The sequence below is a fragment of the Excalfactoria chinensis genome, chromosome 5 (assembly GCF_039878825.1).
Source record: "Excalfactoria chinensis isolate bCotChi1 chromosome 5, bCotChi1.hap2, whole genome shotgun sequence".
NCBI classification, from domain to species: domain Eukaryota; kingdom Metazoa; phylum Chordata; class Aves; order Galliformes; family Phasianidae; genus Excalfactoria; species Excalfactoria chinensis.
Window position 1 is genome coordinate 34,700,209 of NC_092829.1, and position 12,490 is coordinate 34,712,698.

General features: G+C 39.0%; 1 protein-coding gene across 3 annotated transcripts in view; it reads right to left on the bottom strand.

Moving 5' to 3' along the window:
- The window catches only part of LRP4 (LDL receptor related protein 4), a 78,223-nt gene that overhangs the window by 37,981 nt on the left and 27,752 nt on the right, over positions 1 to 12,490 (bottom strand). For all 3 annotated transcript variants that reach the window (XM_072336969.1, XM_072336968.1, XM_072336970.1), the window contains exon 2: positions 2,854 to 3,000. In XM_072336969.1, the coding sequence (XP_072193070.1) occupies positions 2,854 to 3,000 (147 nt within the window). The remainder of the gene's footprint in view (positions 1 to 2,853; positions 3,001 to 12,490) is intronic.

Below are 12,490 nucleotides of genomic sequence, written 5' to 3' on the forward strand. Positions count from 1 at the left end.
GGAGCGTAGCTGTTGAAAGTCTTCCCACTCTCACGTTGCTTTCTCAATAAAGTTGACATAGCTCTTGGAAACTTCTTGTTTCATTCGCATACAGTATACATGTCAGCTGATAGACTTAAGGACAAACAGATCTTAAAACAAGCATGGTGGCTACATAATTTCTCTGATAAGTTTGGACAGCTACAGAAGAAGGAAGAAAATCCCACAACTCTCTAAGACTAGCCTGCAAGAAACTGGGAGAAACGTAGGATTTCTTGCAAACATTTGTTGGTTCTTGGATCAGAGACACCTACTTGATGATATTCCAGCTCCTGCCTTTACCATTCAGAGTTCTACTTTCACATGATGCTGAAAAACAATCATAACAGTTTGAGCACCTCAGACAAGTTCACTCAAGTGTTTGCACAGATTTTGGTTCATGAGTCAGAATAAACCACTAGGCTCATCTCAGCATGAAGACTATCCCACGGTTTGTGAGAAACCTCACTGATTTCTTAGCTAAGCCTTTAAAATCAGGTTGTAGGATGACCTCATCAGGACAATCTGTAACTTCAAACCTGTAACTTGGCATTTATGTGAAGAAAATCAATCCTAAGTGAAAGTCAACAAATAGAAAATAAAATCAAGCTCAAAATATATGTTGCTGAAAACTTTACTCCAGCCATAAACAATGCACACAAATCATACATTTTCTTTCCTTGCTGGCCATGTATGAACTGATCATTATCATATACTGTGTACAAGTATCAGTACTGATTTGTGAGAAGCTTACAATGGTTTAAAGACTGAGTTGCTGTTCAATGGAGCTTACACCCCACCCCATCTCTTGCACTCCTGTCTTCTTTATGCTGGCATAGTCAGTAAACCAATGAAACTGAAACTTAGTCCCACAGAAGGATATATCCTCCCAAGGCTCCAATAAGTCAAGCAAAATAGAGAGATTTAACAAGTGATCTTTAGCAAAGAATTACAGTGCAATAATGACTATGCAAGATATGAAATAACAGACAACTACCAGGAGCCTAAGCTGAAGAATCAATCTGTCTTACAAGCTAACAGATATGATAATATCACATATTTGGACTTATACAGAGCAGCTACTCAAAACAAAATCCAGAAGTCTTAATAAAAAAACCGTTCCCAGGGCCTTACCACTGAAGCCCTGCATTTACCCTTTCTATAAGGTCCTTAACCCCATTACTTAACTTATCAGATTGCTTTTTACAAATGTTCAAAGTTTCAGAATCAATCTTTTGTGGTAAGAAGACTCACAGCTTGAGTACATGTCAAATGATAAAGTAACTCTTGTTAATTTTGAAAAATCTCTTCCTAGTTCCCCCTTCTGTTTCTACAGTTCTGCAGTTGCTTAGTGTAAGAATCTTTGGTGCTGGACTGCATTAATGCACAAAGTAGACCTTATCGACAAACATGTCCTGTCTGAATGGTGACTGACCCCTTCAAGGCACTCCAACAGACTGTAGAATAGAAGCATAATCATAGAAAAAAATAAACAAGTTTCTGTGCTCAGGAAGAAGCTAGCAAAACTAATTTAGTTACTGGATTGTCTTACCTCTCCATTTCCCATGCTCCTGTTTTTGTTTTTGTTTTTTTGTTTTTTTTGCTTTTTTTTTTTTTTTCTCAGCCTGAGCTCTCTCTTGTTCTTTTGAGATTTTAATATTATTTCTTTAGATCTCAGATCTTCATCTCCGCTTTCCTGCTGTTATAATTTCCATTCTCCATTACTAGATGTAAACATGCAGGTTTTCCTTTAGCACTTCCACTTCTTTCAGTAATTTTAAATCCAGTTAAGCTTCCTTCCTTGCCCAGTAACCCTTTCATGAGTCATCTTTAAACCAAAGCATTGATGATCTCAGTTTGCTGGTGACCTATTTCTCAAAAATCTGCTTTTCACCAAGGCCTCCTGTGTGTTCTTGATTTTGTGCAAAATTGTATGAAACAAGAACTGAGAAGGAAAGAAGATTTCCTACAGCTGGGTTGAAAACACTTAAGGAAGAATAAAAACAATATACCGATGATGAGGAAAGCTCTTTTTTCTTACAGATGTGAACAAAGGAAACCAGACAGGGCTACAGAAATATCCAACAGAGGAAGATTTATTTCTCAGCCGTGTCCGTGCAGTCTTAAGAGGAGTCTTATATCTTCAGCTCTAGAAAAACTTTCAGGAAAGGAACTCCACAAAACTGGGCCTTTTTCTCTATAATTTAATTCTACCAAGGTCTGTGGAATCCAAAGATTCAAGGGAAGAAAGCAATTAAATTGTGGCCTCATGGAAAAGAATTTTCTTTTCCAATTCATTATACTGCGAGATATCCACTAAGACCGAGACTTCTGATCAGTTCCTATTCATCTGAATGCATGTACATAAATGCTGACAAAACACAGATACACAGCAGCTACAAGCTAATCAGTGAATCCCAAAGCCAACGGAAGTTGATCCTAGTGCTCATCTTAACACCTCTTCATAGAAATTTGAAACCATAGTATTACTTTATCTACCTTCAATACACATCACACTGTGTTTTGGGTTTTGTTTGTTTGCTTGTTTTCTATTTTTACTTACATAAGAACCATGTAACTTTGTGCACAGAGGGTGTTTTTGAAAGAGTGGAGAACATCCAGCAAACATTCCAAAACCTCTGCAAAAGGAGAAGATGTCTTTCACTGTGCTCTGCCAGTAGATGCTGGCCCTGGTAGATTACAAGAGTAGGTCACCTACAATTTTAAACACCTGTCAGTCAAAAACTAGGACTTGTCAGTAAAAGAAACATCTGCAGAAAAGGAGCTAAGACATTCAGCTGTACACAAACACAAGTCAGAAAAAGGTATTCTTACTGCAGCCATCTTCATCGCTGTGGTCCCCACAGTCATTGTCTCCGTCACACTGCCACTGAGCTGGGATGCATGTACATTCCCCAAAAGCACTGACTGCACATGTAAAGTGATTGCGTCCACAGGAACATTCGGTGCTACTTGTTATGCCTGCAAAAGGAACAAACAAACAGCGTATTTTGAAGAGCGTTAAATACAAATTGACATCACAATTATTCTCTATGTCCACACCACATGTATGAACATACACTCTCCTGCAAAGAAAAACATTCACCCCTCTTGCACTGTTGAAATAGGAGATCAAGCACTGTGCGCAGTTTCCTGGAACGGAACTCTGTGAAGGCAACAGCAAATAGCAACCTGCCAAATACAGCCTTAGGAATCAGATGGAAAATAAATTTGCACTAATCACAATTGAGCTGAAAGAATCCCAGGAGCCAGAACACCCTTTTTAATTTTACAGACTCAGCCTTCTCCTACAGCAGAGCGCTGACACTGCTCCTCTTAGTTCTGACAACACAACAGAAGGGATATCGAAGATTCTACTTCTGAGGGTTATTAGGGATTCCTTGACTCCAGAACTTTCTAGATGCCAAATGTTAATTTGTCAGTGCTTTAGAGATTTCAGATTCCAGTGAAAGATCAAAAAATAAAATAAAATAAAGAATAAAAAATAAAAAAATCATTTATTTATCTGTGGAGATTAACCTATGACATTGTCGTGTGCACAAATGACATTCATGAAAGCACGGAAAGAGGATTTTCAGCTCTACAAACAGACCAAAAGAAAATGCAGTTCAAATGTCAAGCCATAATCCAATAGGAACACTTTTTTTTCAGCTTTAAAGTTAGCTTAAGGAGTTCCCAGTCCTGTTCTCCCCTTTGCCACCTACTGAACAAGTCTCTCCTCAGCTCTGACTTTAACCCAGTTGCAAATGCAACCATTTATGATGTAAACCCATACACTGTTAATAAGTGGTAGTTACATACACACACCCACCCCAAAACATCTATTTGCAGAAGTATTGATCTCATTTGTTGCATTTAGTATATCCATGATTGAACATGGATTGTGGCAAATAAACCATAAAATCCTACGGTGGGAGTGGGGGGAGAAGAAAGGCCTCAATTTCCTCATTTCCCATTCCAGTTGTTAAAAGCAGTATCAGCAGAATTGCATGTAACTGTTCTGTAAATTTTCTCAACAGCAGAATTCCCTCCAGTGGAGATACCCACTTAAGTAAGTTAAGCTAAGATTTAAGTTTCAAGGGGATGTTTGCATCGTGAAGGAATAATTCCATGATAACCTTCTTCCTGGCTGAGAACATTTCAGGCAGCCCCTGCTCCCTCTGCTGCACTGTCTGTTGCCAGCCCCCACTCAAACTATTTCCCGAGCACACCCCAAGCAGTATTTCTCAAGGATGCTCACAGCCAAATTGGCTGCTTTATCTCCCAGCACATAGATTGCCATGGGTGCAGAAAGCTTTTTATTTCCCATCTCTGTAATAATTTATCTTTAAAAGGCCTGGCAGAAAAGGTATACCTATGGTGTTACTGCAGATGTTGGGGAAGGCAAACAATGTGTGATGCAAAATGGAGTAGAAGCAGGAAGAGCAAGGTGAATAAAGAACAGAAAGAAGGGCACAGAACTTGAAAGGGGCCAATGAACCCACAGTGACGCTCCATGAACCCACAAGTTTTGGCTACAGCAAAACCTGACTCAAAAAGACTCACAGTGAGTGAGTGATGAAGATGTCTAAAGACAAGTTTAATTCTGATGCGAGGTGAAAATCTCAGCCCAGACATCCTTAGGGAAAAGAAACACATCACCTATGCAACATATTTGATGAAATGCAGAACCACAAACCTCCACAAAGCTCAAAGAGAAGTTCCTTCAAACCAACAGCACAGGAAATTCAAGACAAACTACCTCCTGCTGGAGCCTACCACTACTTAGAAAAGCACAACCACATAAACCTAAAGTAGATACTGCTTAAAGTATTTTATTTATTTATTTATTTATTTTAAGTATATGTTCTATCATTTGGCTCAACAATAACTCACAGCACTTATCCTAAATACTCGCAGCTCCAATACCCCTTCTTGCTGGAGTACACCAAGATGATGATCATTGTCCTCATTACCCTCAGAAAAAGACAAATACAAAAGTAGTAGCAACTTGCTGTATCTTGCCAAGGCCCCATGATCTCACATCCTAGGGTAGATTCAGGAAAAGGAAAGGATCAAACATCAGTGCAAACAATTCTTAAACTTGGGGGGAAATATTTAAGATAAACACAAATGAGAGACTAGTTGGGGAAAAAAAAACATAAAAGAGCAAATTATTTTAGCTGCAGGACAGCAGCTAAAATGCACCTCGGCTTTGAAACAGCACAGAAAGAATTAGTGCAGCTGTCTCAAACTCCTGGGAAATCTACACACTGCAACTCAATCTGCTGAACTATTAAACATACCATTATCTTGCTGCAATCAATACCAAGTTATACACACGCATGTCTTAAATCTGCTCCTCCTGCCTCACTGAAGTTGCGATGTTCAGCCATTTCTGTTTTCACCAAGCTACAGAAATTGTTGGAAACTGGAGGAGATGTTACAACCCAAGAACCAATACCTTCTTGCATGCACTATCCAATATCTATGATACTACTATGTAAACGCACTGTACTTAAATTATGATCTTTGTGATCCTTATGCTTTGCAATCTGTGATCTTTAGGTTAACTAACCTAGACTTTATAATGATGTGTTTTATATATTATGATTTACTCTGACCTTACAATTGGATGTTATTTTTCAGGAAGCACTAACATCGCTCACCTTGAAGAAAGATGACCCGTTAAACACAGTAACTTACTCCTACCTATAAACATCCTAATAAAAAGAACAGACTGAATGAAGCCTGAGACACTACAGATAGCAGGAATTTGCTTAATTATTTCAGTGTGGACAGTATTTCATCCTTGGTGTAACGTGATTATTTCCCAGTGTTCAGAGCTCCATTGACTTTCCCCTGTGTAACAGAAGGGGGCCAGGAAGGAGAAAGATGAGAAGTGTGATTTCTCCAATCACCCCAACAACGAGCGGAAGTAGTGCATTTGGTATGAGAAGCCTCAACGGAAGACTTACTATTTAACACTGAGAACTTAATAAACATAGAGAGTTTGAGATGGAAGACTAACCAAGCAGGCATTACAGTGGAACATAAACCCCCAGTGTCACGTTTCAGCCACAGTTAGTCTGGGGTCCAGGAGCATGACAGAAGTCAGCACTTGCCCTTCAGGCAACTGGGCCAGCAATCAAAGCAGAAATATCTTCTTACACTTCTGCATGTAATTCCGGAACAGAAACAATCAGGTGAACCTCCAGGCTTAGCCATGACAAACATCTTTCATAAAACTTTTCATCACACTGGAGTCTTGGACATTTTAACAAACCCTTTGTATTCAAAAATCATTTCACTTTTCCAAGAGGAAAGAAATGACATTTAGATATTGCAATATGTGTAAAGCAGTATACAGAAGCTATACAGAGATCATTGCCAGATTCTGAGCTAACATCACTCAGCTTTCCATGCCAACCTTGATAGCTCATATGACCACGGCACAAGTTCTTTACATGGTTACAAGCAACGAAGAATCATCACTGTCTATAGTTTTATTCCCTCCAGAAGTGAGAGCAGCAGAATCCAGAAACCAAACAATTTTCATAGCAAAATATTACACAAACAGCCTCCAAATTTTTAAACAGGAAATCAGTCTTAACACAGACCTCATACTAAACATCTGCCATCACCTTAGTTTTAGTATGGTATGCCCAGTTTCTTCAGATTGCTTCCAAATATCCTCCATTGTTATGTTTATCTGACATACAAAATCTCTTCGGAGTGAAGGTAAAATTTTCACCCCCATCTTTCCCTTCCTAAAAACATACTTAACACCTTTGTAATTTTACATTTAAAACTGGCAGAACAGTTATCTCACTTCCAGCTGAAAAGCAGCAGTAAATGGTCATCCAGTTCTTTCTACAGCTCACCCTTTTCCTCTTAGTGCACTTTTTTTTTTTTCCTTCTATTTTTTTTCCCCAGTTTGCAGGGGTTGGGTTTCTTAAACAAAAGATTCTTGCTGTTTTCCTCTTCACCCCCCTGTAACTCTTCACTAGGTCAGATAATACAACCCACAGAGAAAAATTTAACATACAAAGGTTCATTTTGCTGATGAGGTCATCTGCAACACTCAGGAGCTATTACATAACAGCCCTGTATTTTCAACACAGTCACAGAAATTACAAAGGAAACTTAAGTAGGCAGAAAAATTACCAAACTGAACTCTGTAGCCCTGGTTTGGTTAGCAATAGTGAATTCTTAGGTGAGACTGAAGATACCCTCTTCCAAGTCCTCACAGCATGTTTTATTCTAGGATAAAAGCTGCTTCTTCACTTTTCAGTGAGAACAGTGACAGATGGCAGCTCTTACCTATTTCACAGAGAATTCACCTTTCCACAGGCTGTTGCTTAAACATGTTCCTGCTCTCCAACATCCATCACCTCTGTCAGGCCCTGATAACATTCTGGCAACAGCAGGACTTTCTCATAGCCCCATAAAAATGAAGATACCTCAAATGGATTAGGGCTAATGATACTGCATCAACAGCTGCCAAAGATCCTGGCATCTATAGGCAACACCATGCTGCTTTGCCATGTTCTTTCCTTCCACATGCTGAGAACTGACTGTTTAAGAGACTCTTGCACTCCTGCAAGTCTCCACCCATTTAGTTGTATCTTCTTCCTTTCATCATAACTGAGAAATCCTTATTGCTATTTTTAAAAGCAGTAGTACTAAGTTCACAGCCATCAGTTTGCATGTACCATCATGCAATTCTGCACATATGTATAACGCAGCAGCATAGCTAACCATGGCTAATTCTACTATGCTTCAAGGCAAAACAACACCAGCAGGTTTACAAAACCCAGAACTACTAAAATACTTGGCATGATTTACAGTTGCAGACTGTTCAGTTCAGAATCAGAAGCCTTTGAAAGGAAGACTCATTCTTTCTGTCCAAGATTGAGCATCACACCAGCTCTGGGTTCCTTTCCCTCCTGGGGCAGAAGCCTAACTCTGCACTTCACGGCTCTCAGAAAACCTTCAGCAGAAGGCAGAGATATTCCTGAAGCAGCTCACTACCACAAGAGATGCAAACAGAACAAACAGATGTCAACACCAGCTTTTATACTTTTCATCCTACCACGTAGAAGTTTCTAGCAGAGGACAGAAGGTATAAATGGCTATTGGAAAGGTTTGAGAATACAGTACAAATATTTGTCGGCAACATACAGCACGAATCTAGAGCAGTAAAAGAACTGGGGTATGAATAATGGAATTAAATGGAAAACGAAGAGCAAAAAAAATGTCCCACCAATGGCAGGTATAAGACTGTGGTTTTTCTCTCCCAAAAGAAGCATGGAAGGATAATAGAAGTAGTATTTTTGAAAGAAAAACAAACAAACAAAACAAAACAAAACAACCAAAGCACTGTATTAATCAGAATCTTTTGCCCTTGCTTCAACATGTGCACTTCGTTTCTAATTCCTGTGTTTTAGGAACCCATGAGCATCTCACTGTTAATTTAGGGTTCAAATGAGTGAATTCTGTAGCACAGACTTTATTACCTGGTTCATCTGCTGTTAGAATGCCTGTGTTAAATATCATTTCCACCTCTTCCTCCTCCTCCAAGCCAAGCTTTCTTTTGTATTCCCATCACATACATTCCTCAATGAGGAAAGACTTACGTTATGTCAGATGGCCTTGAACACCGATTGATACATTTTCCCTCTTCAACCAGCACTTCACCGAGTGTTTCTACAACAAAACAGCTCAGTTTTCTTTGCTTGCCTATCTTGAAAGAAAATGAGAATTTTGGATTTCTCTCTCTTACCCAAACAGCAGTTTCCACTGAAGGAAAGTACAGTTAATCCAGCTTTAGAAAAGGGATTTGCTGACCATTGTATAAGCCCAAAACTCTGCTGGCAAACACAGCAAAAGCAACATTGCAGCTCAGTCTGATGTTGGGAAGGGCACCTCACGCTGATAAAAGCCAACAGAGTTTTTTCTTTCATTACTGCCGTTGTGAAAGTATCTGCAGCAGCTCTGATTGGGTACCCACAGGGCGTCCAAATATTTGATGCCTGCCTGGAGTAAAAATACCTTCGTGTGCCACTAAGATGAGCAATCCAAGAGTTTCCAAAGCTTTAAACAGAATTATTTCACTTTGTTTGAGGAAAAACACTACGGTGGTAATTAATTGTTTGCTTATTCTTTTTTAAAAAGGGGGCAGGGGACTTTAAAATGTTGCAGCATTTTCCAAAGAACAGATTTTAATGTTAATTTTCTTTCATTGTGACTGGGTATTGTACATACTTTAGCAGTTCCTAAGAAAAGAAGAAAACTTTTCCAGGCTCAGAGATTCCTCTCTTAACTTGTAAAAGAAGGGAAACCTCAAGTCCTGAACCAGCTGGCTCTTAAACATGCCGCTTAACAAAGTTCTGCGGGGAGGCACGCTACCAAGCAAAACCACCCTTCACTTCTCAAATTAAACTGCACATTTATGCCAGGTAGATCTGAAAAATGTTACACTGCATACGGCCACAAGAAACAAAAAGCACAGGGGAGAGAAATTCCACATCATATCTGCTAATTACTATCTAAAGAAAATAAAACAAGCAGCTAAAGTGTGAAATGAGTTAATGTTTGGTGCAACTGGTGGATGTGTGAGGTAGGGGGAGACGGGAATGGAGGCTGCATTTAAGAAATATGACATGGCTCAGGACATATGAGACCTTTAAGCACATCTGACTCTCTGAGGCTCAATTCTAATTGCACAGAAGTAATGATTACCAGCCCACTCAAAAACCTCATCCCGCACTGAGTGAACAGAAATGTAATTACAGAAACAACTATTGACAGAAAAATACTGAAGGATTTGAACACGAAAAGATTCGAGCGTCAAGGAGTAATTATTACAGCTCATTCTCCAAAGCCCTGAAAAACATAAATGAACATCTTGTAATAAACATTGTGACTAGAACCAAGGTCTCTAGATACTTGTCCTAGCTTTATCTGTTGTCTTCTACAACATTCTACAAAATTACTTCTTCATCTCTAAAGATAGGTACACTACTATTACCTCCGTACAGCGTGCTGAAGATTACTGTGTGTTCCTAAACACCCAGCGTCTTTGAGCAGAAAGAACAGTATTATTGCCATGAAATCCTGTTCACAAAAACTAATTCAAATTGGCTTGGCTACAAGCACACACAGACCAAAAAATCAGCTGAAGAACCACAAACAAAAGATAATGAGAAATGGCAGCAAGTCAAGCTGTAGGGGGTAGAGATGGCTAGTAGATACCATAGGGATCAGCATTAGATCTAGTTCCATTAAATAACTTCATTAAGGATATAGAAGACAGAATAAGAATCATACTAAAGCAGCCTGAAGTGAGACCAAAATAGGAAACATTTTATACAAAACCCACAGAGGACAGAGAAATAACACAGAATAACCTTAGAAGATTAGAGTTATGGGCAAGAAAAGTCTGGGATGAAGCAATGCCTGCAGAAATCAAGGAGCAATAATAAAAGATAAGCTAGCCATGGGCAGATGTAATGACACAACATGGCAGCCAAAAGCGTACTTTTAGACTAAATAAAGTGTCACATATTGGAGGAAGACATGCTCATACAGGTTAGAATATCAGTTCCACACAACCTCAGGAACAGGTTAACATAGGGAAGCTAAACAAAATACTGTAACTGTGGCAAGAAAACGTATAGCAAATGCATTGTCATGGCACATTACTCTCAATACTTCAATAATAATCGGTTTATAGCCTGAACTAACACTGCATTTTTTCCCCTGTTCACTATCTGGTTCTTCAAATCAGATAAGAGGCAATGACCAGCAATCTTGGGCAATTTTATTATTATTATTATTATTTTTAATAAGTAAGACTTTTCTTCCTTCCCCCTTTACCGCCCCCCTCAACCCCCCCCCAAGTAATCACTCAGTTGCCTACAGAAAATAGCTCATACTAGACAACCCATGAAGTTCCATTATACACGCGGGAACCTTTCAAATACCAAAATGTTACACACTTCAAAATCTCATCACAAAGTTTTGGTCCAGAGGCAAGTAAGAAGTATTAGGTAGTAAACTTCTATTTCCAGATGAATGAGAAACTCCAGCAGGCAAGGCCACACAGATGACAGCAACATCTGAGAGTCTTTTTTTTCTTCTCTTCAGATTCATATGCAGCCCTTTCCAGATTGCACTAAAACTGTTCTGTAAGAATCTGATGAAACATTTTTTACTCTAGTTTTCAATTCTCTTGAATAAAATGTGACCATATTGTATGCTTTTAAATATTTACCTCCCACTAACTGACAAATGTTCCGCTTCCTTTAACTACAAGGTCTCCTCAAACATTTGCAGCTGGCAAAGGAGTCAAAAATGCAGGTTTTGTTTTGTGGCCCCATAGGCCTGCCAACCAATGAAACCCAGGCAGTTATCTTTTAGAAAGGGTTTTCAGTAATTCAGAATGTCACAATTAAATAGTTTTCCTATTGCCTCTACTAGAGTGTTCAAAAACATTAAGTACTGGGAACATCCATACTTACTGGCACAGATTCTTGATAAAATAAAGGAAATTGTGAGCTCCAGTATACTATCTCTGACATTCTCCTCATCGCATCCAAGGCCCTTACTGGAAGAGATTTGAACTCCTAAATCCTTTTATTCCATGTATTTACTGTGGACTACTTCGTTTTGCTGTGGACTACTTCGTCTACGTATAAACTTGGATCCCAAGGAACACTATGCTTCCCACCTTGTGAAATTACCTTCCTGTCACTATTAAAAGCATTTCTTCAGGCTTGAAATTTCATTATCTGTAGATTTACCCTCTAAGCACTTCATCCATATTATGAAGTGCACAGTGATACTTGAAAGATGCTACCAAAAAGTACATATTGCTGATTTCAGCCTGGAGGAGCATTTTCTTATGCAGCTGCAAGCTCCTGTGCAACTGTGCACCAAAAGAGAATTACAAAGAAGCCGCCAAGGGACAGGATAAAGTGCTCAGTCACAGGACTAAATTACTTGTCACGCAGGACCATTTCACTCAAGCAGAACAGAAATAAAATATTACCTAGAAACAGGCAATATTAAAAGGCTGCTGCAGCATAACATAGATCAGAAATATCACCATCTGGTCTAGAACAATGTGGGAATTTTTAGCTGGAGACCATGGCCTGGAAGGCAGGAACCCTTTCAGAATGCACAAACCCTGTACAAACATTTTAAAGTACTACCTTAAACCTACATAATGCTTTGCAAGAATTAGTCACCTCAGCATGATGAGACAGATAACTTTCCATTTTCTTTCATTCTTTTTTTAAACCACACACTAATAACCACTATCCTTTCCTGGCCCATAATGGGTATATAAACTTAGTAGTTATTTGTCATGAATCATACAGTACACTAGACACAAAGAGATAGAAAACAAACACTGGGCCAGCAGAAATGTTAGCAGGACATCTTCCAGGTACCAGACAACTGTTAA